This window comes from Mobula birostris, chromosome 4 (assembly GCF_030028105.1).
Source record: "Mobula birostris isolate sMobBir1 chromosome 4, sMobBir1.hap1, whole genome shotgun sequence".
NCBI classification, from domain to species: domain Eukaryota; kingdom Metazoa; phylum Chordata; class Chondrichthyes; order Myliobatiformes; family Myliobatidae; genus Mobula; species Mobula birostris.
This window is the reverse complement of record NC_092373.1, coordinates 180697560-180723678: the sequence shown is the minus strand read 5'-3', so window position 1 is coordinate 180723678 and position 26119 is coordinate 180697560. Positions and strand designations below refer to the sequence as shown.

The following is a 26119-nucleotide window of genomic DNA, read 5'->3' as shown; positions in this document are numbered from 1 at the left end:
TTAAATTTCATGATATATGCCAGTGGTAATAAATCTGATTCAGACACTATATGCTCTTGACTTTTTCCTTGTCAATTGCTAAGTTTTGACTTTTTCTTTCTCATTGTCAACTAGTGCTATTTTAAAATTATTAGCTATGCCTCATGTGAATTCTTATGTTGTGCTATCGCTTCATAAAATTTCTCAATCCATTGAAGTCATCTCTCGTTTACTATCTTTGTAGCTTGCATTTATATTTAAGAACCTGATTTGAGATTGAACTGATTACTTTCAATATTGATAAAAATGATTCGTATTATGATCTACATTCCCTAAATAATCTCTTACCATATGATAAATCTGCACATTACTAGAATTATTATTCCTGTGGTATTATTGACAGGGTGAAACAGGATAATGTGCAATTTCAGCTAATTCAGTTTTGCAGTTTCTTATTTCACTGTATTTTCATTAGGTAAGAGTTCGTGCTGTAATTTATGGTGGAAACCTATTACATGGTAATCACACTATGAGGCCAGTGATATTACATTAGAGCTTCAAACCATAATTTTTGTTTTAGAGAATAAGAATTTTAACAAAGACGAAGATCTCGCGCTAAATAAGAACTGGAATTTGATTGTGAACAAGGTGGGACAGCAGAAATCTGATCGGTTGAGGACTAACCAAACAGGAGGGATGGAAGCTGAAGGTATATGTACCAGCAGGCTAGATGTGCCTCGGCATCTTCCGTGATGAAGATAGTGGAGTTTGTCATTGAAACATGGGTTAAAATTGGTATTTTTACCCAGCTGGAAGCACAAGAAGTGTTGTAATGATTCTTGTTTGTTTAATCAGTTTCCATATTGGGGATATAATTAAGTATTTTTGTTGTTACAGGCAGTTGAGTCAATCCAAGCTGAAGATGAAAGTGCAAAACTGTGCAAACGTAGAATTGAACACTTAAAAGAACATAGCAGTGATCAAGCAGCAGCAGTTAATATGTGGAAGAAAAAACGCATGGACCGTATGATGGTAGAGCATTTGCTGCGGTGCGGCTATTACAACACTGCTGTTAAACTGACCAAACAGAGTGGAATTGAGGTGAGTGGTGCTTGAAATGAATCATTGCAGCACTTCCAGCATAGTGCAATTGTATAATAAGGAGAGCTCAGGGGAAGTTTCCCTATTAACTGTTCAGATAATGGACTATTTAGTCATGTACAATGGTGCTAGAAAGTTTGCGAACCCTGTAGAATTTTTTCTTTCTGCATAAGTATGACCTAAAATATGATCAGTTCTTCACACAAGTCCTAAAACTAGATAGGGAGAACCCAATGAAATAAATAACACCAAAAAACATTATACTTGTTAATTGTCCTGACGAAGCGACCTCTTCCTAGAGATGCTGCCTGGCCTGCTGCGTTCACCAGCAACTTTGATGTGTGTTGCTTGAATTTCCAGCATCTGCAGAAAGGAATTCTGTTTACGCATACTTGTTAATTCATTAATTTAGAAAAAATGACCCAATATTACATGTATTTGTTGGAAAAAGAATGTGAAACTTTGCTTTCAGGAACTGGTGTGACTCTTTTCCCCCCCCCCCACCTGTACAGCAATAACTTCAACCAAACATTTCCAGTAACTTGATCAGTCCTGCACTTCGGCTTGGAGGAATTTTAGGCCATTCTTCCCTCCCTACAAAACTGCTTCAACTCTGAGAAGTTGGTGGGCTTCCTTGCATGAACTGCTTGCTTCAGGTCCTTCCACAACATTTCTATACAATTAAGGTCAGTTCTTTGACTCAGCCATTCCAAAACACAGATTTTCTTTTTTAAACCATTCTCTTTTTGATTTACCCTCATCTTTTGGGTCATTATCTTGTTGTATTATCCAGCTTCTATTAAGGTTCAGGTGACGGACTGTTGCCCTGACATTCTTCTGTAAAATGTCTTGATATATTTGTTCCCTCAATGATTGCAAGCTGTCCAGGCCCTGAGGCAGCAAAGCAGCCCCAAACTACGATGTTTCTTCCACCATCCTTCACAGTTGGAATAACGTTTTGATGTTGGTGTGCAGTGCCCTTTTTCCTTCAAATATAGCAATGTGCATTTCTGCCAAAAAGTTCAATTTTTGTCTCATCTGTCCACAGAGCATTGTCCCAGAAGAGTTGTAGAATATCCAGGTGGTCTTATAGTGGACACATGAACAGAGACTTTAACAAGTTTTAGAGATTCTGCAGGTCTTTTGCTGCTACCCTTTTGCTCTTTTTCATCTCTTTCAGCAATGCACATTGTGCTGTTGGTGTGATCTTTGCAGGATGCCCACTCCTAGAGAGAGTAGCAACAGTACTGAATTTCCTCCATTTGTAGACAATTTCTCTTACTGTGGACGGATAGACACTGAGATCTTTAGGAATGTGTTTTTATCCTTTTCCATCTTCAAGCATCTCAACAATTCTTCTAAGGTCCTATGAAAGTTGTTTTGATCAAGGCATGGTGCACATAAACAGATCTTTCTTGAGAAGAGCAGGCTCTGTCAGTAACCTGACTGTGCGTGTCTTTTTTTATAGGAGAAGGCACCTCTACAATTCACATCTCTAATCTCTTGTCATTGATTGGAACACCTGTCTCCAAACAGTTTTTGGAGAAGGCAATATCCCAGAGGATTACATACTTTTTCCAAAAAATGCATGTAATATTAGGTAATTTTTCTGAATAAATAAACAGGTGTACTGTTGTGTTAGTTATTTAACTGGGTTCTCTTTATCTAGTTTTAGGGTGCATGAAGATCTGATCACATTTTATATCATACTTAAGCAGAAATAGAGAACATTCTACAGGGCTCGCAAACTTTCTAACCGTATATTGTTAGCTTAATTTGGGCTAATTAATTTTGAACTTGTATTTAGCCTCTTTTAATTGGCAATGAATCTGGCTGATCATAAGTCTTGATCCAAAAATACTAATCGAATGTGATTTCAAAACAATGTACACATCATCAAATTCATTTGCTTAACAACAACCTTTTGAGGTGTATTTTTAAACTTGTTTTTCTTTTATTTTTATTGAAAGGTAAATGTTTAAAGTTTGTAATTGAGAAGTGTTTGTATAGTATTATTCTCTTATAATGCAAAGATTGTAAAATTATTAAATTCATATTTGTTCATTTGGTCTTGTAGCCCTGTATAATTTTTTTAAGAATTGGGTTGCTTGACAAAATGCATTCAGACTTAACCTTACAAGCTATTCTATTTTAAAATAAAACTGAGATGTCAGCCAATCAATATTTTGGAAAAATAGAAGAGCAATTTAAAAAAAAACAAATATGTATTTTGGGTGAAGAGATTCACTATATATTTTTGTCAAGTAGTCCATATCTGTGAAGAATTTTTCCAGTTTAATATTGTGAAAACTAATACCATGTATCAGAGAATGAGTTAGATAATGCTTGAAGAAGAGCCACTTCTGTGCTGTGTCCACATCTCCTTTGACAATTTGGTAAGGTTTATCCTTTTGCTTATCAATTCTTTTGCCATTGGGTGCAGTACTTCTCCATCTGCTAATCTTCAGTGGCAGTGATGAGCTTTTGCACCCTCTGGAAAACCTTGACATCATTTCTAAACTGAATACAGAAATAACCAGATTACAACTGGAGTCCAATTTAATATTTATCAGTATAGTGTATTCTGGTTAATTGGGACAGATCGGGATCAGTACATTTTGGCCAGATTAAGCGGCTGCCCAAATTAGCCGAAGCTTCATGAAAATAGTTTAAACACTACCAATGCCACAGTACTACAAAACTATTATTTCCTAATAATATTGATGAATTCATCCAGTGTGTGCTGTCATGTTTCTTTGACTGTAAATGAACAGAATCAGCATAGCCACTTAGTGCACATACCTTCATACTGCCTTCATACAATACTTTCAACGATTGTATCCTCCAAATCTTCTTTTTCATTGCGCATTCAAGATGATTGTCTTTGTAGTTCTTGTTGAAGTAGTGAAATAGTTTCATTTTCATTCCCATCAGTTTTTGGCAAAGCCAAACTTCAGTGCTTGAAACTGCAGTGAGTAAATTAGTTGTCAATTACCAGTGACAAAAATTACTGTTTTGAACACAAACATACACAACAGACACAATTTTAAAACTGCTCGTTGTAAGCACAGTGTACTGTCTAATGGCCATACAAGTGCACACAACTGACACTAGTTAGAAACTGTTTGGCAACAGTCTTCTGTCCCAATAAAGAGGTATAGTGTGTCAAATAAACAAAGGGAATCCTGGCTATTTTCTTAATTAGTCTCTGTTCTTTATGAGTTGTTCCAAATAAGTGGCTGGCCCAAGTAACTGGAATCCACTGCTTGTTTTTATTATGACCTCTAATTATAAAGCAAAAGATCCTATCGGCTTTTCTCAACAGTTGATTATTGCATAAAATCTTCCCATAAAAGTAACTTCTTGACGTGTTAATATCAATTATTACTAATGAATTAATTGGCTAGCAATTTATGTATTGACATTTTATAGCATTCTCTTCACAATGCATTTGACATCTTGACCGTAAGTTCCCTTATTTCTCTTTATAAGTGCTGTAATTGTTCGCAAATTGTCTATTAAATATGTCACAGAATGTTAGGGTTGGAACTTGTATATTTTTTAAAGATCCACTTTTTGGCTCTTAATGTAATGCCAATCAAACTTTCACCGCAGAATGGGAACAGCTTTTGCTTTTCTATTTTATCCCTATACTAAATTGCTAGTTTATACAAAAATGTGAACTTCAACATTTTTCATTCTTTTTTACCCTTTTACCGAACCTCTCTTTACTCTAGGTCACTATTCTCAATCCTTAAATCTATTGAAGCATGAGTAAGCTTTTTAACCGTTTACACATACTTTGCCTTTTAGCAAGATTGACTTTGATCAGCTCCATTTTGTTGCCTTATCCCTATTACTTAATTGCATAGATTAACACAGATTTCTGGATACTGGATAATAATAATTTAACCCTATTTCTTGTTGAAAGATTTGTTAGCAGAGCATATGGAATCCTGGGTTTCATAATTGAAATAGAATACAAAAACAGAGAAGTTGCATTGAGATTCTTCAATGAAAACACAAGTTAGGCTACCCGACGAGCTTTATTCATTTCTGGTTGTCATGCTTCAGGGAGGATGTGTAGGTCCAAGAGGGTAAAGAAAAGATTAAATAGAATTGTGCCATACATGTAGTATTTCATCTACAAGATTACTGGGTTTATTTCCCTCGGAGCAAAGAAAGTTGGAAAGTGATATCTTAGGCATGTACAAGTTCATAACTAGCTTTAGAGTAAGAAAGATGAGAATTTCTTTCAGTGGATAATTCCAAAATTTCAAAAACTAAGAAACATAAAATTAAAATTCTGCCTAAAAGAAAGTGCATTTTTGGAGGAGTTTGGAACCAGAATTTACTCTTTGTAAGAAAGGTGGAAATAGAACCAACTGGAGGCAATACAGAGGAATGAGTGTGAAGGGATCACTGTGTAGGGATTAAACACAGACTTGAATAGCCAAATAGCTTCCCATTGTGACATGATTATTTGTTTCTGTGGTTCTGTCTTCAGGTAAAAATAATGGTGATGCTCAAAGACTTGAAGTATTTTAGTTGTAGCTGGAAGCTCCCATTATTTGTGATGATGAATATTGACAGCAGTTGTACATTTTCCTGTCTTGGAACTAAAAAATATAGATGATTCCCTTCTAGATATTAAACAAGAGCGAAACTGCAGATGCTGGAAATCCAAGCAGCAGACACAGAATGCTGGAGGAACTCTGCAATTCATGCAGCATCTATGGAAAAGAGTACAAATGATGAAGGTCTTGGCCGGAAACATCGACCGTACTCTTATCCATGGATGCTGCCTGGCCTGCTGAGTTCCTCCAGCATTTTCTGCACGTTGCTTGTGGATATTAATATATCTTGTTAGTAAGCCGAAAGTTTAATCATTCGTAGTATTGACTTTGTGAACTAATAAATGAAGTTTATCTATTTTGAAGTGGTATCTGTGATTTGTAGGAGATTCTGAAAGCTAGAGATCCAGTGATCATCAATATTCTTTTTACATTAGTGAGAAAATCTCACTGTTTTCATTATTACTAGCATGAGCACATTGTCTCCATTAGTAATCTACTTGTTTTTAATAACAAGAGGCCACTTGGACAATATTAACAAAGTACTTCTAATCTTGCCATCAGAATATTTTAAGATTATTAGAAATGTGAACAAATGTCATGCACTCAAGAAAATCTGCAGATGCTGGAAATTCAAAGCAGCACACCCAAAATGCTGGAGGTCAGGCAGCGTCCGTGGAAAAGAGTAAACAGTTGACGTTCCAAGCGGAAACCTTCCGTCAGGACTGGAAAGGTGGGGGGAGGGGAGGAAGAAGTACAAGGTGATAGGTAAACTGGGTGAGGGGGAGGGGTTGAAGTAACGAGCTGGGAAGTTGATCGGTGAAAGAGATAACGGGCTGGCGAAGGGGGAATCTGATAGGAAAGGGCTGAAGACCATGGAACGGGGCGGAGCACCAGAGGGAAGTGATGGGCAGGTAGGAAGAAAAGTTGAGGGGGGAAATATAAATGGTGATGGGGGGACAGTTACTGGAAGTTTGAGAAATCGATGTTCATGCCATCAGGTTGGAGACTACCCAGACAGAATACAAGGTGTTGCTCTTCCATCACGAGTATGGCCTCATCACGATAGTAGAGGCAGCCATGGACTGAATTGTTGGAATGGGAAGTAGAATTGAAATGGGTGGCCACCAGGAAATTCCGCTTTTTGTGGCAGATGGAGCAAGGGTGCTCATCGAAGATGCAGAACGAACGTCATATACATCTTTGTGTTATGGATCACATTATCAGCTCATTATGTTTTACAGCCAGTGTATTTTATACCCAGTCACATTTGGAATGGAAATCTAAAACTGAAATTAATGTTTTAAAGTTCAACATATGATCCACCTCAACCAATTTTTGAATTGTGTACACTTAAGTATTTTAAAAAGTTTAAGTTTTTTGTGTTTGTTTTTTAAGCATGCAAGTTAACTTTCAAGTTGCATTATTTTTTATTAATTTTAATGACCTGCAAGCATTAAAGTCCTTGATAAGGTTTGCAAAGTTAGACTGTTTTGCAAGCCTTCATTATAGCATAGGGCCTTGCCATCTAGAATCACAACTTCATTTGAACAGGAAGTTAACTGTAGAGCCACAAACGATGCATAACGGAGGTTGCCTTGTAGGTCGGCAGTGAGCACAGTAGCTACTTCTGTTCTCTCCTGTGCTTTGCGTCATTTTTTAACAGTCAGTGTCTTTGTTTTATTTCACTGTAATTATTTGCAACCTTGCAGTTCTCTCTACTATAAACGCTTTCTGAACTCTATTGCAATGTATTTGTAAAATTATACTAAAATTTTGTAGTGTAATCTAAAGTTTACAATGTGCCATGTATTTGCAATTACAGTACTCGGTTTCTTACTCATTTATTATACACCTTTTCTTTAAAAATTACATGATATAAAGCTCTGCATTTAAAAAGGGGTAGAGGGAAGCTAACTGGGAAGACCTGTGCCAGTTCTTAGATTTTTGTCCTGCCATTTTCAAAGATGTTTGCAAACATTCAAGGCTGTGTTCCTGCAACCTCTCTAGTTTTATTGATATGTTTAAGACATTACTCATTTTATTTACTTCAATGTTATTTTAGCATCAAGGTGATTTTGCCTTAGTTTCCTATCTGCTGGATAGGTAGCATCAGAACAGCAATGTATATACTGAGCTGGAGGAACGTGAGATTGACCTGTAGTTTTAAGTGAGGACAGCCAGTCACGATGGGAACAAAACTTGTGGCATGGACCCTGAAGTGTCTATTCTATAAAGTGTTGTTATCTTTCTCCTTGAGAACAAATCAAAATGAGCTCCAATTTTTCTTCTCTGAAAATATGGCAGAAGAGTATTGGAGGGATAGTAACTTTATGTAATCAGAAGAGCTGTAAAGAAAAAGTTAGATGGGATGTGTTTCTCTCCATCTGTAGTTGAAATCAATGTGTTAGCTCATTAGGCTCAGCTGAGCAGATTTTAGAATAATATTCCTATTATTTCATTTCCATTAATGAATTATGACTACTTTTAAATGGAGATTGTTGCTGAAATTGCACGTACATACAACATCTTGAACATTTTTCGGCATAGAAAATGCATTAAATTCAGAGAGGTACTATCAGCCAACAAGATTAATCCTCTGTGAATTGATTAACGTTGATACTCAATTGGGCAAGGCTGCAGCTAAAGTTTGGGGAATAAAATTTGTTAATATTTGATGAAGTAATATTGATTGAAAATCTCATTACTGATATGTTAATTACAGTTACTTGATTAATGATAACATTTTGTCAGAGGGGTTTTGTAATTAATTGCTTGAAAAATAGGCTAAAGACTGCTCATAATTCTCCAAGTGTGATCTGACTAAGACCTTAAGAAACTTCAACATTTTGTTTTTATATTCTCACTCTCAATTGCAACTGCAAAATTTATTCTAACATAATACATTGCCTTATGCGAGTTTTCTAGTTAAAGATAAAATTCACCTTGAAGTTTTTGTTTTAGTGAATTAAAACCACATCCAAGTAGCATGACAAATGGGATCTAATCCAGCTGAAAGCGAGAATTCTGAATCATTTCACCCTTCTAATCATGTGGTAATCTACTGGAATTTAAATTCCAACGTCATTATTAAAATGTTTGTGGTTCTGAATTTAATAATTTGAAGACCAGAAACACAGCAAAAATAGGAGCAGTTCAGATCTATTCAGCATTACATAAGACCATAAGACATAGGATTAGAATGAGACCATTTGGCCCATTGAGTCTGCTCCACCAGCCCCGCTCCCCAGCCTGCTCTCTGTAACTTTTGATGCTGTGTTCAATCAAGAACCTATCAATCTCTGCCTTGAGTACACCCAACGACCTGGTCTCTACAGCTGCCTGTAGTAACAAATTCCACAAATTCACTATCCTCTGGCTAAAGAAATGTCTCAACATTTTTTAAATGGGTGCCCCTCTATTCTGAGGCTCTGCCCTCTTGTCCTAGATTCTTCCACCATGGAAAACATCCTTTCCACATCTATTCTGTTGAGACCTTTCAACATTCGAAAAGTTTCAGTGAGATAATGGCTGATTCTCTTGAAAGCATATTCCTTTTGTCTTCCCAAACCTGTTGATAGTCTTTGTGTCAGGACATCTAACTCTATCTCTTAAAAGCATTTACTGACTTGGTCGAGACAGTCTTCTTTGGTAGACTGTCATTGCCCTGTAAGTGAAGAAATTTCTATTGGTTGTGAATATTCTGAGACTGTGGATGGCAATACTTATGCTTATTCTGGATCCTTAAGTTGATGAAACATCTTCCCTGAATTTAGCTTGTCATACTTGTCAGAGTTTTGTATGTTTCAAAGAGATCCATTCTGCATTGAATATGGACTTGCTGACCAAATCTCTGCACAGGCATCAGTCTTGCCATCCCAGGAATCAATGTGATGAGCCTTCAGTGCACATCCTCTCTGGTATTGTATCTCTTCATGGATGTGTAGACCAAAACGTGGCACAATACTCCAGGTATTGTTTTATCAAATCCCTGTGTAATTCCCCTGTACATGAAGGTCCACATATGGAATTACAATATATACAAACCCCCAAACAGTAGTAAGGATGTGGTCTACAAATTACAATGGGAGGTAAAAAATGCATACCAAAAGGGCAATGTCACAATCATCATGGGGATTTCAATATACAGTTAGATAAGGAAAATCAGGTTGGTGCTAGATCCCAAGAGGGTGAATTTCTAGAATGCCTGTGAGATGGCTTTTTAGAGCAGCTATGAGCCCACTAGGGGATCAGCTATTCTGGATTGGGTGTTGTGCAATGAACTAGAATTGACCAGAGAGCTTAAGATAAAGGAACTGTTAGAAATAAATGATCATAATATGATGGAATCCACCCTGCAATTTGAGTACTACAGTGGAGTAAAGGAATTACAGAGGGATGAAAGAGGAGCTGGCCAAAATTAATTGGAAAAGAACACTGACAGGGATGATGGCAGAGTAGCAATAGCTGGAATTTTAGCAAACAATTCGGAAGGCGCAGGATATATACGTACATCCAAAAGAGGAAGAAGTATTCTAAAGGCATAATGACACAACCATGGCTAACAAAAGGAGTCAAAGCCAATGTAAAAGGCAAAGGGAGTGTATATAATAGAGCAAAAATTAGTGGGAAGTTAGAGGATTGGGAAGCTTTTAAGTATCAACGGAAGACAACTAAAGATTCATTAAGGAGGGAAAGATGGAATATGAAGGTAAGCTTGCCAATAATATCAAAGAGGATACCAAAGGTTTCTTCTGATACACGAAGTGTAAAAGAGACGTGAGTATGGATATCGTACTGCTGAAAAATGATACTGAAGAGGAACTGGGGGACAAGCAAATGGCAGATGAACTGAATAAGTATTTTTCATCAGTCTTCATATGGAAGACTCTAGCAATATGCCAGAAGTTCAAGAGAGTCAGGGGGTCAGAAGTTTGTGAAATTACCATTACTAGGGAGAAGTTTCTTGGGAAACTGAAAGGTCTGAAGGTAGTTAAGTCTCCTGGACCAGATGGTTTACACTGCAGGCTTCTGAAAGAGGTGGCTGAAGAGAGGCAGAAGAAAGGAATTTATAGGCCAGGGTAGTTGATCTCAGTGGTTGGGAAGATGATTGAGTCGATTGTTAAGGATGTGGTTTTGGGAAGAAGAATCTCTTTGCCCCCTACGACAAACTGAAGGAAGAAGAACTAGTGAGAGGATTAGAGAGATAGAGGCTGCTAATGAAGACGTGCAGCATGGAGAAGCATGGCGCCTAGTCAATGAGATCAGTAGGTGGAAGAAGTCCGCATCAGGTCAAGTAAGTGGTAAAACAGCAGGGGACCGTGTCCTGACATGGTTTACCCACTTTAAGAACCTGCTGGGAAGCCCTCCAATGATCACGGAAGAAGAAGAGGGTATACCCACGATACTAACGCAAGTCGACATCGATGACGGCCCATTCATCATTGAGGAACTGAAGAAGGCCAAATAGGCACTCAAACAGGGCCGGAGCACTGGACCAGATGGGATACCACCAGATGTCCTGAAGAACTGCGACCTGGACGACATCTTGCTGGACATGTGTAATATGGCACTGATGAAAGGGGACAAACCAGAACAGTGGTCACTCTCAAACATTATCCTAGTCCCCAAGTTTGGATCCCTCATAAAGACAGATAACTACCGTGGTATCAGCTTGACCTGCATCTTAGTAAAGTTATACAATCGGATGATCTTGAACAGGATTTGCACCGCCATTGACCCTAAGCTAAGATTCAATCAGAATGGTTTTCGGCAGAAGCGCACAACCAGTAATGCAAATACTTGCTGTCCATAGGATCGTTGAGGAAGTCAAGAAGAACAACCTACTAGCCGTGCTTACTTACATCGATTTTCACAAAGCTTTTGACTCCATTCTCCGAGGTAAAATGCTGAAGATCCTGAAAGTTTACGGAGTGCCAGACCATCTACTGAGAGCAATAGAGTCCAGCTATACCAAAACCATGGCGAAAGTTGTATCACCAGACGGAGAAACAGCAGTGTTCGAGCTCCTAGCTGGTGTGCTGCAAGGAGACACTCTGGCACCCTACATCTTTTTAATCGTCCTTGATTACGCTCTGCGTCAAGCCACTAAAGATCATGACAAGTTTGGTTTTGCCATAAAGCCAGGGCGAACCATAAGGGTCAGACCAGTTACGCTCACAGATCTTGATTTTGCAGATGACATAGTCCTGCTCTCTGACCAGATGGAGGAAGCACAGCAGCTACTGACAAAAGTGGAAATTGAGTGCAATAAAGTTGGACTTCACCTAAACGCTAAAAAGACAGAGTGCATGGCGTTTAACTGTGACGAAGGTACTCTCAAGACCATACAGAATGACACCATTAAGAAAGTCTTTGACTACAAGTACCTCGAGCCAAGAATGATGAGTTCGGAGAAGGACATAAAGATACGGAAGGTGCTGGCGTGGAGGGCTATGAACGACATGAAGGAAATCTGGAAGTTGAACTTGACCAGAGGGCTTAAAAAGAGGATTTTCATAGCAGTCTTAGAGTCCATTCTCACGTACGGATGTGAGACATGGACACTCACCAAGACGATGCAAAAGTCTCTAGATGGTTGCTATACACGATTGCTCCGGATGGCTCTTGACGTGAGTTGGCAACAGCACGTGATGAACATTGAGCTCTATAACAACCTACCGATGCTCACCACTAAAATCGAGGCGAGAAGACTGCAACTAGCGGGGCACTGTCTACGCCACCCTGAGCTAGCTGCCAGCCTAGTCATCATATGGGAGCCCAAGCACAGGAGGATGAATCCTGGGCCCCCTCCCAAGTCTATGGTCAACACGCTCCTAGAAGACAGCGGCGCGGCTAATATAAATGAACTGAACACACTGATGAGGGAGAGGGAGAAGTGGAGAGTCCATCATCATGCCCAACGCCGGCCCCCTAGGCCTGAGTCGACGTAGTAGTAGTTTGGGGTACATGATAAAATAGGCCGTAGTTGGCATGATTTCCCGAATTGAAAATCTTGTTTGATAAACCTGCTGGAATTCTTTGAAGAAATAACAAACAGGTGAGACACAGGAGAATTGATGAAAGTTGTGTACTTGGATTCTCAGAAGGCCTTTGACGGGGTGGCACATGTGAGTTAAGAGCCTGTGGTGTACAGGAAAGATGGTAGCATGGATAAAGCAGTGGCAGATTGGCAGAAGGTAAAGAGTGGGAATAAAGGAGGCCTTTTCTGTTTGACTGCTGGTGACTAGTGGTGTTTCACAGGTGTTTGTGTTGTGAGTGCTTTTTACATTATATGTCATGACTTGGATGATGGAATTGACAGCTTTGTTGCAAAGTTTGCAGATGATACAAAGATAGGTGGAGGAGCAGGTGGTTTTGAGGAAGAAGCAGAGAGACCACAGAAGGACTTAGACAGGTCAGGTGAATGGGTAAAGAAATGATAGATGGAATCCAGCGAGGAATGTATGTTCATGCGCTTTGGTAGAAAAACTAAAAATGTACACTAAATAAATGGAGAAAAAATTCAAAAATCTGAGGTGCGAGGGGACTTGGGATTCCTTGTGCAGGATTCCCTAAATGTTAATTTACATGTTGAATCAGTGGTGAGAAAGGCAAATGAGATGTTAGCATTCATTACAAGAGGATTAGAATTATAAAAGCAAGGATGTAATGTTGAAGCTTTACAAAGCATTGGTGAGGCCTCACTTGGAGTAGTGTGAGCTGTTTTGGGCCTCTTAACTAAGAAAGGATATGCTGACGTTGGAGAGGGTCCAAAGGAGGTTCACAAAAATGACTCCAGGATTGAATGTCTTGTGATATGAAGAGCGTTTGATGGCTCTAGGCCTCTGCTCACTGGAATACAGAAGAATGGGGGGTGACCTAATTGAAACCTATCAGATACTGAAAATCCTTGATAGAGTGGATGTGGAGAGGATGTTTTATATGGTAGGAGAGTCTATGACCAGAGCGGACGGCTTCAGAATAGAAGGACATCCTTCTAGAATGGAGATGACAAGGAATTTCTTTAGCCAGGGAGTGATGAATCTGTGGAATTTGTTGCCACAGGCAGCTGTGGAGGCAACGTCACTGGGTATATTTAAGGCAGCGGTTGATTCTTGATTAGTCAGGGCATGGAGGGATACGGGGAGAAGGCATGAGATTAGGGCTGGCGGGGAAATGAATCAGCAATGATGAAATAGCGGAGCTTTATCATTTGTGGATTTTGAATTGTGCTTGAAGTCTTGATTCTTAATATACTTCAAGATCAGGAATCTTGAAGAAACTGTTATTTGTTAATTTATTTGTGGTAATATTACTTTGTGAGTTGTATTTACTGTGTTGTGCATCTTGTTCCAGAGGAACATTATTTCATTTGTCAGTATAAATGTTTTTGGTTAAATGACAATAAACTTCAATTTAAACATGCCTGTGATGATTGAAACACTGTCTGACTGCTGACTGTCTTTCACTGTTTGTTTTGTCTCTGAATTGTGCATCTCCCTGTTACTGTTTTAATATTATTAGATTTAAAGTTTTCCAACCTATATATTGAGCTATTTTTAAATATTATGTGGAATCGCATGGACATGCGCTAAAGTCCTTAAGTAACCTCTGATTAATACTAACCTGAACTTCCGGTCAAGATGGTGATGGCTTAGTTGCTAAAAGCTATCGCTTCGTTCTATTTCTTATCTCCACACTCCTTCTCTCCCTTTTTTTTTACTCCAAGCTGTTAAACTTTTTATTTTCCCTCCTGCCTGCGAATATGCCTGTTTTACAATGGTTTCAAAGCTCACCAAATCGGGGAAAAAAGAAGTTCCTATGGCTAGCCTCTCAGGTGAGAACATTATCTTGATATTAGATCAGCATCGACAGGAAATAATAGCTGAATTTAAGTCTTTCAGTTTGTTGGAATCGAAATTCAATCAAATTAAATCTATAGTGGAGGATCATGCTCAGCGGTTATCACATCTCGAGTCTGCCACAGATGATTTTAGATTGCCGTTTTAAAGAGTTGGAAAATGTTTGTTCCAGCTTGAGAGATCATAACAGCAAGCTCATATCCAAAGTTACCGACCTAGAAAGTCGGAGCAGACGTCAAAATCTATGTATTCTAGGCTTACCAGAGTTTATTGAAAGTGGTTCTCCCGTTGAATTTTTCTCCACTTTGCTTTGTGAGGTTTTTGGGAATGATATACTTTCGACCCCGCCCAAGATAGACAGAGCTCATCGTACCTTAGTCCCCAGGCCGGAGTTGGGGCACAGGCCATGCCTGGTAATTATTCATCTTCATCGCTACCAGATTAAAGATATCTTGGTTAAGGAAGCCCGTCAGAGAGGGAAGTTGGTATACAAGGGTCAATCAATTCGTGTTGTCGAGGATTATGCTCCCCAAGTTCTGAGTCTGCATGCCGAGTATGTAGGAGTCATGAAAGAACTATATAATCGTGGATTCATGCCTTCCCTTCGATTTCCAGCTCGCCTCAGAATATCTCTTACTAGTGGAGGCAAGAGGTGGTTTGACTCGGCTACAGAAGCTCAGAAATTTATTGATAGCCTCCCTGTTACTTGGAGTCCCTCAGGTTCGGTCTGATTACTTATACTGGTGGAGAAACACTTTTTTTTCTGTTCTTTTTTCCTGATCTTTCTTCCCTAAGTCAGTAAATTTTTTTTTCATAGTTTCTCGCGGGTAGGTTACTGGGTAAAGTCTGTTTATTTGTTTCTATATTTTTTCTTAAATACTAGTTCATGTCTATTTTTTTGGATTATTACCTTGAGTTAAGCTTAATAAATTTCGGTGGAATTGTTTTGTTTTTCTTTTCACTGTGTATACTTTTAGTTTGTCGTGCTATAAGTTTTTTGATTTTTAATTGATAAAAGATGGAGCTGATGACGATGTTAAGAGACAGGAAGTTGGGTTTTGGGGTGACTTTTTTTTGAAGAACTTGCTGTTTTTCGGTAGCTCTCTTGTCATGAGCTGTGTGGGGGAGGGAGCTCTAATGCCAATATTATTCATAGAACCTTTAGATACTTGTATTATTCAGGACATATTTCTGTCCTGTTTTTCCTGTTTTATACTTTTGCCCCAGAGCTGTCATTCAAATTTCTGACAATGCGTATGCCTAATATCCTCTATCTTTTTTCAAAGGACAATGGTTAGTCCGTTGAATTTTGTAAGCTGGAATGTTAAGGGATTGAACCATCCTGTTAAAAGAAGGGAGGTGTTTTCACATCTTAAACAGCTTAATGCAGCAATTGCTTTTTTGCAAGACACAAAGATTCGCGGTTCTGATAACTCTCGTCTCATGTCAAGATGGGTGGGGCAGCATTTCCATTCTACTTTTCAGGATAAAGCCGGAGGGGTCTCAATTCTTTATTCAAAATGTTCCCTTTGAGCTTCATGACAAAGTATCTGATACAAATGGTCATTTTATTATTGTCTTGGGGAAATTATATAACACACTGGTAGTCTTGACTGACTTGTATGCTTCCAATTCAGATGATGTAGAATTTTTTGATCGTTTTTTTCTCTTTATTCCCTGAGCTGAGTTCATATTCTCTCATATTGGTCAGTGATTTTAATTGTTGGTTAGATCCAGTTTTGGACCATTCATCCTGTATTCCTAGACTACCAAGTAAATCTGCTTTATCATTTCAGTTTTTCCTTTCCAGTCTTGGTATTTCCAATGTATGGCGTTTTCTCCATCCAAATGAGAGATTTTTTTTTTCCACATATCCATCACACGCTTACTAGAATTGATTATTTTTTAATTGATAATCAGTTAATTCCATCTGTTCGCTCTTCTGACTATCAGAGTATATTGATTTCAGATCATGTCCCAGTCACCCTGTCTATAATTCTTCCTAGTTTCCCCCAAATGAATAAGCATTGGCGTTTTAATCTGACCTTGTTGTTGGATAATGATTTTGTAAAATTAATGGAGGACCAGATAACTTTTTTTTAAAAATACTAACCCATCATTTGAAACCTCAAGTCAGGTTGTTTAGGATGCTGTGAAAGCGTATCTAAGGGGTCAAGTAATTTCATATGCTGTGAATTTGAAAAGAAAGACCCATAAAGAGCAATTAGATCTGGTCAATCAAATTAAAGCAGCACACCAACTATATGCCCAGACCAAAAATCTGGAGTTGTATAAGAAACGAGTGGAACTTCAAACTAAGTTTAGCCTTATTTCCACTCACCCAATTGAACACCAACTTTTGGTAAAGTAGGAGTGGGTTTTATATCCATGGTGATAAATCCGGTAAATTCTTAGTTAACCAATTAAGACGCTCTAAAGCTAAACAACATATTACAGAAATTCAAATGGGAAATGGGAACATTACCTTGAATCATTCTGAAATTAATGACACATTCAAGAATTACCATTCTCGACTCTATACGTACTTCTGAATCTTTAAATGATCCTATTTCTGTCGAGCATTTTTTAAGTAGTTTAAATATTCCTACACTTTTTCCTGATCTCAAAGTAAAACTGAATGAGCCATTATCATTAGAGGAAATATCCTCAGCTATTTCTGTATTACAGCCTGGTAAACCTCCTGGACCTGTTGGGTTCTCTGCAGAATTCTATAAATCATTTTCCTAACTGCTTTCGCCTCAGCTAATTTTAGTTTTATCCAACTTGTTTAAACAAGGTAAGTTGCCAGAATCCTTTAATAAGCATGTATTATTCTTTTAGCGAGAAAAGGCAAAGATCCATCAGCGTGTTCTTCCTACAGGCCGATGTCTTTGCTAAATATTGATGTTAAAATTTTGGCTAAAGTTTTGGCCCGCAGATTGGAGAGCATTCTACCCTTAATTATTTCTGAGGACCAAACCGGTTTTTTAAAAAAATCGTCTCCCTTTTTTTAATATACGGCGTTTATTTAATATCTTATACTCACCTTCATTTGGAATTCCTGAATGTGTCATTTCTCTAGATGAGGAGAAAGTGTTTGATCGTGTGGAGTGGCATTATCTTTTTGCAGTTTTAGAAAAGTTTGATTTTGGACAAAGTTTTATTACGTGGATTGAATTGTTATATTCACATCCCACTGCTTCTCAGCAATCCCAGCCTTTCTACCTTAAACGTGGCACCCGGCAAGGGTACCCTTTAAGTCCCTTACTTTTTGATCTGGCCATAGAGCCATAGGCGATTGCGTTTTGTAGTTGTGCTGAATTGACGGGGATTTGGGGGGGGGGGGTGTTGAGCACAAAGTCTCTTTATGCTGATGATCCTTTACTTTTTATATCAAATCCAACTACCTTCTTATCCCTAATGTTTTCACTCCTTAACAAATTTAGCCAGCTTTCCGGATACAAACTTAATTTACGTAAGAGGGAACTGTTTCCAATAAACAGAGAAGCACAAATAATAGAATTTCATAACCTCCCTTTTAAAGTAGTAAATAATCAATTTACTTAACTTGGCATTACAGTAACAAGGAATTATAAGCGTCTTTTTGGAGAAAATTTTACTAATCTTTTAAACCATACAAAACAAAGTCTAGTACAGTGGTCACCTCTGTCTATGTCTCTGATAGGTCAGATTAATGTTGTTAAAATGTATATCCTTCCTAAATTTTCATACCTTTTTCAATCTTTATCGATTTTTTTATTTCTAAAGTTTTTTTGATTCGTTAGATTCTATTATTTCGTCCTATCTATGGAAGGGCAAACGTCCTAGACTAAATAGAGCTCACCTTCAAAAATCTAAAATGGTAGGTGGTGTGGCTTTGCCCAATTTTCGTTTATATTATTGGGCAGCCAACATGTTGTCTTAGCTTTTGGTTTTACTTTTATAATTAGTCGTAACTGCCCTATATGAGTGGTAATGGAATTGAACTCTTAGAAGAATCTTTCCATTCCAGCACTTTTTGGATCCGCACTTCCTTGCCATCTGCCTAAATCAATTGTTAATCCTGTTATCAGACACACTCTGAGAATATGGGCTCAGTTCAGAAAATTTAATGGTCTTCACGGTTTCTGTCTCTCTAGTCCATTCTATATAATCATCTTTTTCAGCCTTCTATGCAGGATTTCACATTTCAAGATTGGCACAGAAAGGGCATTAGGTGCTTTGAAGATCTTTTCATAGACAATCATTTTGCAACTTTTGAACAACTGTCTGTAAAGTTCAATCTACCCAACACTCATTTCTTCAGATATCTCCAAATTAGGCATTTTATCAGCCTTTAATACCAAACTTTCCTGAGGTACCCGATAAAAATGTTGTGGACTTGTTTCTTCATATGAACCCATTGGGTAAAGGTTTAATATCTACTATTTGAGATAGGATAATGATTTTGGGGCGAGCCCCCTTTGACAAAATTAAAACTGCCTGGGTGCATGATTTAAAGCTTTCTCTGTCCGATGAGGTTTGAGATTCAATTCTCAAGTCAGTTAATTCAACTTCTTTATGTGCTCGCCACTGCCTTTTACAGCTTAAGGTTGTACACAGGGCTCAGATGTCTAAAACTAAATTATCGCGGTTCTATCCTGGTATTAGTCCCTGTTACGACAAGTGTAAAGGGGGCGAGGCTTCCCCAATTCATATGTACTGGGCTTGTTCTAGCTTGGAGAAATTTTGGAGAGATGTCTTTCTAACTTTGTCCCATATACTTAATTGTTATTTGGAACCTAACCCTCTGATTTGTTCTTTTCGGCACCTTGGGAGAAGTTGATACGAATCTGAGTCCGGCTAAACGTCATACATTGTAATTTGGCTCTCTTTTGGCTAGACGTGCAGTCCTTCTTAGGTAGAGAGATGTTGCCCCACCCACTAGTGCTCAATGGCTCAGAGATATAATGTCCTGCTTAGACCTTGAAAAGATTCATTATTCACTTCTTAATTCAGATCTAAGGTTCCAAAAGGTGTGGGGACCTTTTCTTGAATATTTTCATAATTCCCATTTAGATTAAGGGTTTATTCCTGCTTTTTTTTTCTTTTGCATTTAAATCCCTTACTTCCAGCTTTTTTTTGGTAAGACTTACGGTTTTGTTTTTTGATGTGTAAACATGTTATAGCTCAAGTAGTAACCAATATTCCTTCTTTTTATAGATACAGCTCTGTGGTGATAAAAGTTCTGATTAACTTCTCTATATATTGTAAGGTTGGCTTGGAGTTGGGTTGTGGGAAGGTGGGGTGGTAACTAACTTTATATGATTCTATCATGGGTGCTTTTCTTTAACTGTTACGAACTGTACATTTGATATGTCTGTTTTGCGCTGTATAAACCTTTACTGTTTTTCTTTGCTGCATTGTAGTAACTTATATAAAAAAATTAAATTAAAAAACAGTAACCTGGGTGGTCAGCCAAACATAACAAATCTGTAACTTGTTTTCAACCAATATGCTACTAATTGGCATCACTTGTGACTGGTATCATTGGCCTGTTAATATGCTGTATTTTTGATCCTATAGGATAGGGAAAGATGAAAGAAGTGCTTTGTATGATAGTCCTTGCATCTTTCAGTGGGAGAACTAGATTTCTAAAAGATAATTAATTCGAATTTCAAAGTAAATTTTTATCAAAGTATGTATTCCGCATGTCACTATATACTACCCAGAGCTTCTTGCAAACATTCACAGTAGAACAAGAAGAAATAGAATCAATGGGAAACTACATTGGCAAGTAACCAATGTGCAAAGGAAAACAAACTCTGCAAATTAAATAAATAATACCAAGAGCCTGAGTTTTGGAGTCCTTGAAAGTGGGTCCATAGTTTGGGTTCATTGTTGAGGTAGTGAAGTTAAACTTAAGGTTCTTGTACCTCCTTCCTGATGGCAACAGTGAGAAAAGAGTATGACCCAGATGGTGGTAGTCCTCGATAATGGACGTTGCTTTCTTGTAGCAACCATACTTGTAGATGTGCTTGATGTCGAAGAGGGATTCTCCTGTGATGGACTGGGTTTTATCCACCACTTTTAGCAGGTGTTTCCATTTGGGCATACCAAGCCATGATGCAACCAGTTGTATCCTGACATCAGCTCCACTTGCTTTACACTTATGACTGGCAGGCTAAATACAGCTCAAATGCCATACTTCAGTTCATTGACAACATGGCAGAGCAGCGCCTTTACTTAGAAGTTTGAACAGATTCAGCATGTCATCTAAAACACTTACAAATGTCTATAGATGTACAATGGATAGAAGCTTGTAAAAGCTTTAAATGATGTGCGCAAACTCCTAATAAAGAAAAGGTTCTGCTCTGTCTTCTTCGTAATTACATTTGCGTGCTGGTCCCAGGACAGATCCTTTTGAATCATTTAAAAGAAAATAAACCACCTACAGGGGCTCATAAGTTTGCATACAGTAACTTGACAAGATGGTGAACAAGCTGTATGGCACATATCTTCATCAGATGGAGTATTGAACACAAGAGTTGGGACATCGTGTTACAACGAGCAGGACATTGGTGAGACCACACCCTGGTCACCATACCACAGGATGGTTGTGATTAATCTCAAGAGGGCATATAAAAGTTTCACTACGTTGTCAGTGAGACTGGACGGGCTCGAGTTATAAGGAGAGTGTAGATAGGCTGGAACAACTAGCAAACAATATACTAGCGGAACTCAGTGGGTCATGCAGCATCTGAGAGAGAAAATAAATTCTAGAGAGTTTGGGTTGAAACCATGACCAATTGAGTCCCTCCTGTACTTTGTTGTTCCAGATTGCAGCATCTGCGGTCTCCCCCGAGATAGGCTGGCACTGAAGCATTGGAAGTTGAGGGGTGACTGTAATAGACAAGGTGAATAGTTGCAGCTTTTTACACAAGGTAGGGAATCTAAAACTAGAGGACATAGGTTTAAGGTAAGAAGAGGACTATTTGAACAAGCTCTGAGGGGAAAGTTTTTCACTTGAAGGGTGGTAAATATATGGAATGAGCTGTCAGAGATGTTGGAGATGAATACAGTTGCAACACTGAAAGACATTTGGACACGTACATAGAAAAAATTATTGGCATGGGCCAAAAGGTTAGGTTTGGGGAAATGGGTCTAGCGTTGGACAGCATCTTGGTTGGTATGGGATAAAGGGCATGATTTTACGCTTTATTGCTCTGAGTCTATATCAAAGTTACAGCGTAGCAGACTTGATTGAATTTATCTTTTACAGAGATTTTATTTTGATTTAATGTCGGCGGTTATAATGCTTGTGTCAAATTAACTTGTGCCCAGAAGCCCAGAATAAAAACAGAAAGAGCAAGTTATTCAACCAGTTTCCCCCAGGATCAATAAAGTATGACTATGACTTATTTAAATGAGTGATGGCATCTAATATTTTCTCTTTGGTATGTGTTTAAAAAAACATATTGTTTCCTGCTTTTTGATCAAAGATTTACATTTGCTATTTTTCAGTCCATTAGAATCTTCATGGAATCTGATGAATTTTGGAAAATCAAAACCAACATATGAATCATATCGTAAACTACTTTTTTCCAACATTTTTGTATGGGGTAAAATGTATATCAAGAGTGTATCAATGTTGATTTCAGCTGAGTATTGTTTTGACATCATTTAAAGAACATAAATAACATGACTAAAAATCGGCCTTGTGACCCAGTAAGGCTGATATACTGTTTAGCAAGATGATGCTGATCTTTTTTAGCCACATCGCTCTGTGTCTGTCTGTCTGTCTCTTATCATTCTCAGCCTTGAATGTATTCGATCATTTCTGCCTCCACAGATCTCTGGGTAGGATTTGTGACCATCAGAAGAAATTACTTCTCATTATTGTCAGACTGTATCTGACATTGGTTTCTTAGTTTTTTAATTGATCTGTGCATCTGCAGTTCTTTCTGATCAACTTAAATACAATACAAATATGGTTTACCTTACTGACAATTTCCATTTGCAATACAAGCATTATTTAGTTGTGTTAATTTGGCACCTGAAGCCTTGCTTTGTATAAATTGGCTTCTTAAACTGTTGCCAATTATATTGTTGCAACTCCAAATGAAATCCATTCACTTTAATTTGCTTAGATGTCATGAAGCATTGTGAAGGCCATAATCTAAATGCCTTTCTTTATTTGTGATGTTGAATTGTTACTGGAGAAATTCTAAAGCTGACTTTGTATTTGTGTGTTATGTTGTACTCTGGACAGAACTTCCTGATGGCAACTTCTGTTCATTTGAACTGGCTTAAATCATGCTACGTTTCTTTTTTTTTGTACCATGGTTAATCACATTTGGAAGAGATCAGTTAATTAGTACTTTCCTTGTGACTAGATATGCCACCTTGCTATTTGGGATTTTGTGATTTCCTCCCCTCTTTGAGAGCATGAAGGTGATTCCTCACAGTAGAATGTTGCCTGTCTGTCCAGTTTGCACACTCTTACATAAATTACCTGCTTGGTTGTTTGACCTGATCTTCCTGGACTGAATATGAAGTATAATGAAGTAAAGAAATGCAGAAGTTAGATCAAATATGCAGAAGGTGAAGACATTATTACATTAAAAATTAGTTCACAATAGTCTGGAAAAGAAATACATTGTTGTTTCCATCTTCCCCATTCTCTTGACCCCCTCCCCAAAAGAAAATCTTAGAATAGTATTGAGAATTTATTCAAATGATTTGTCAGAGGGTGAATGTTTATTCTTTCAAAATATTTATAAAATGTATTTGTTCAGTAATAGGAGTTTATTAAGTAATGCTCGCAACCCCTTTTTATGTTAATTTAGTGACTCTGAAATCTAAGTAATTATCTGTTTAGGGCAGAATGAACAATAGATTTCCCTGCAGAGCTCTTTGTACTACTATAAACTGTCACAGTGAGACAGATTGTACATTGTTGGATGCATGATCCTTTGCTGCAAACTCACTTCATGGGTTTTTCTTATTAAATGGTATTTCTGACTTTCAGCTTGCATTACTACTAGTGTGATTTTTTATCATATTCTGTTTGACACTGCTGAATTATAAACGTGTATTGAAATGAGTTGTTACTGTGCTTGTCTCTGTAAATACACACTTCACCTTGAAGTATAGGGCTGCACGTCAACTGTAAACTGCCCGAAGCAATTGAAATCCCATGTTATACCTCTACCACCACTCTATTCCATCTAGTGGAATTAGTCCTTACTCTTAATAATTTCTCCTTTGCCTCCTCCCACTTCCTCGAAACTAAAAGTGTAGCCATGGGCACCCATATGGGTCCCAGCTATGCCTGCCTTTTTGTTGGCTTTGTGGAACAATCCATGTTCCAAGCCTATACTGGTACCTGTCCCCCACTTCTCCTTCACTACATCGATGACTGCATTGGCGCTGCTTCCTGCATGCATGCTGAGCTCGTTAACTTCATTAACTTTGCCTCCAACTTTCACCCTGCCCTCAAGTTTACCTGGTCCATTTCCAACACCTTCCTCCCCTTTCTTGATCTTTCTGTCTCTATTTCTGGAGACAGCTTATCTACTGATGTCTACTATAAGCCTATGGACTCTCACAGCTACCCGGACTATTCCTCTTCCCACCCTGTCTCTTGCAAAAATGCCATCCCCTTCTCGCAATTCCTCCGTCTCCGCCGCATCTGCTCTCAGGATGAGGCTTTTCATTCCAGGATGAAGGAGATGTCCTCCTTTTTTAAAGAAAGGGGCTTCCCTTCCTCCACCATCAACTCTGCTCTCAAACGCATCTCTTCCATTTCATGCACATCTGCTCTCACCCCATCCTCCCGCCACTCCACTAGGAATACGGTTCCCCTTGTCCTCACCTACCACCCCACCACCCTCCGGGTCCAACATATAATTCTCAGTAACTTCTGCTACCTCCAACAGGATCCCACCACTAAGCACATCTTTCCCTCCCCACTCTCTCTGCTTTCTGCAGGGATCGCTCCCTACGCGACTCCCTTGTCCATTTGTCCCCTCTATCCCTTCCCACCGATCTCCCTCCCAGCACTTATCCTTGTAAGTGGAACAAGTGCTACACATGCCCTTACACTTCCTCCCTCACCACCATTCAGGGCCCCAGACAGTCCTTCCAGGTGAGGCAACACTTCACCTGTGAGTTGGCTGGGGTGATATACTGCGTCCGGTGCTCCTGATGCGGCCTTCTATAGGCGAGACCTGACACAGGCTGGGAGACCATTTTGCTGAACACCTACGCTCTGTCTGCCAGAGAAAGCAGGATCTGCTGGTGGCCACACATTTTAATTCCACGTCCCATTCCCATTCTGATATGTCTATCCTTGGCCTCCTCTACTGTAAAGATGAAGCCAAACTCAGGTTGGAGGAACAACACCTTATATTCCGTCTGGGTAGCCTCCAACCTGATGGCATGAACATTGACTTCTCTAACTTCCGTTAATGCCCCACCTCCCCTTCGTACCCCATCCGTTATTTATTTATTCCCCCCCTCCTTTTTCTCCCTCTGTTCCTCTCACTATACTCCTTGCCCATCCTCTGGGCTCCCCCCCCCCGCTTTCTTTCTCCCTAGGCCTCCCTTCCCATGATTTTCTCCCTTCTCCAGCCTCATATCCCTTTTGCCAATCAACTTTCCAGCTCTTAGCTCCATCCCTCCCCCTCCTGTCTTCTCCTATTATTTCCGATCTCCCCCTCCCCCTCCCACTTTCAAATCTCTCACTATCTCTTCTTTCAGTTAGTCCTGATGAAGGGTCTCGGCCTGAAATGTCGACTGTACTTCTTCCTATAGATGCTGCCTGGCCTGCTGTGTTCACCAGCATTTTTTATGTGTGTTGCTTGAAATTCCAGCATCTGCAGATTTCCTGGTGTTTACACCTCCATAACATATTCTTGTACTCAAGTTTGTGGGGATAGTTAAAATGCTCTTTAATTTCATCTCTGATATGTTGGTGTCACTTCTTATCTACAATTACTTAAATGATTAATTTTAGCTTTCTTCCACTCCCAACCCCAGCCAAAGTGGTTTTAATTAGCTTAATTCTGTATGTCAATGAATCTTGAGACATTTTTTCAAATTAATGAGATTATTTGCATGCTTTCTTTTTCTAAGACATTGCAGTGCAGGAGAGGTCCTTCATGACTTGCAAATCCCTATCACTACAAGTGACTGGATGATTTACTGCTCTGTTATTGCCATCAAGGAAACGGTAGCTCACCATTGATTTCACATTGATTGTTAATAAAATAATATTACTGCAGTTGGAGGGTAACACTGATAGGATATTTCCCTTGCATTGGTATTTAAAATAAGGGTTTGCCTACTTCAGAGTGAGATCAAATGGAACATCAGAGAAAAACACTTGTTTGGAATTCTCCACCTCTGATCATTGAACATCATCAAAGTGATGACTGACAGGCATTGAAACTGGCAGGGTTTTGAGGGATATGGGGTCAGAGCAGGAAAGTGTCGTTGAATCAGTTAAGTCAAGTTTATTGTCAAGTGAACAAGTATAGTGAGATACAAAGCTTGCTTGCAACAGTATCATAGGTACAGACAATGCAGAATGTATATTACACACAAAATATACAATGA

General features: G+C 38.7%; 1 protein-coding gene across 1 annotated transcript in view; it reads left to right on the top strand.

The window, feature by feature from the left end:
- maea (macrophage erythroblast attacher, E3 ubiquitin ligase) overlaps positions 1–26119 on the top strand; it is a 90337-nt gene that overhangs the window by 20392 nt on the left and 43826 nt on the right. Inside the window, exon 3 of the mRNA XM_072256628.1 lies at positions 877–1080. Coding sequence (XP_072112729.1) covers positions 877–1080 — 204 coding nt within the window. The remainder of the gene's footprint in view (positions 1–876; positions 1081–26119) is intronic.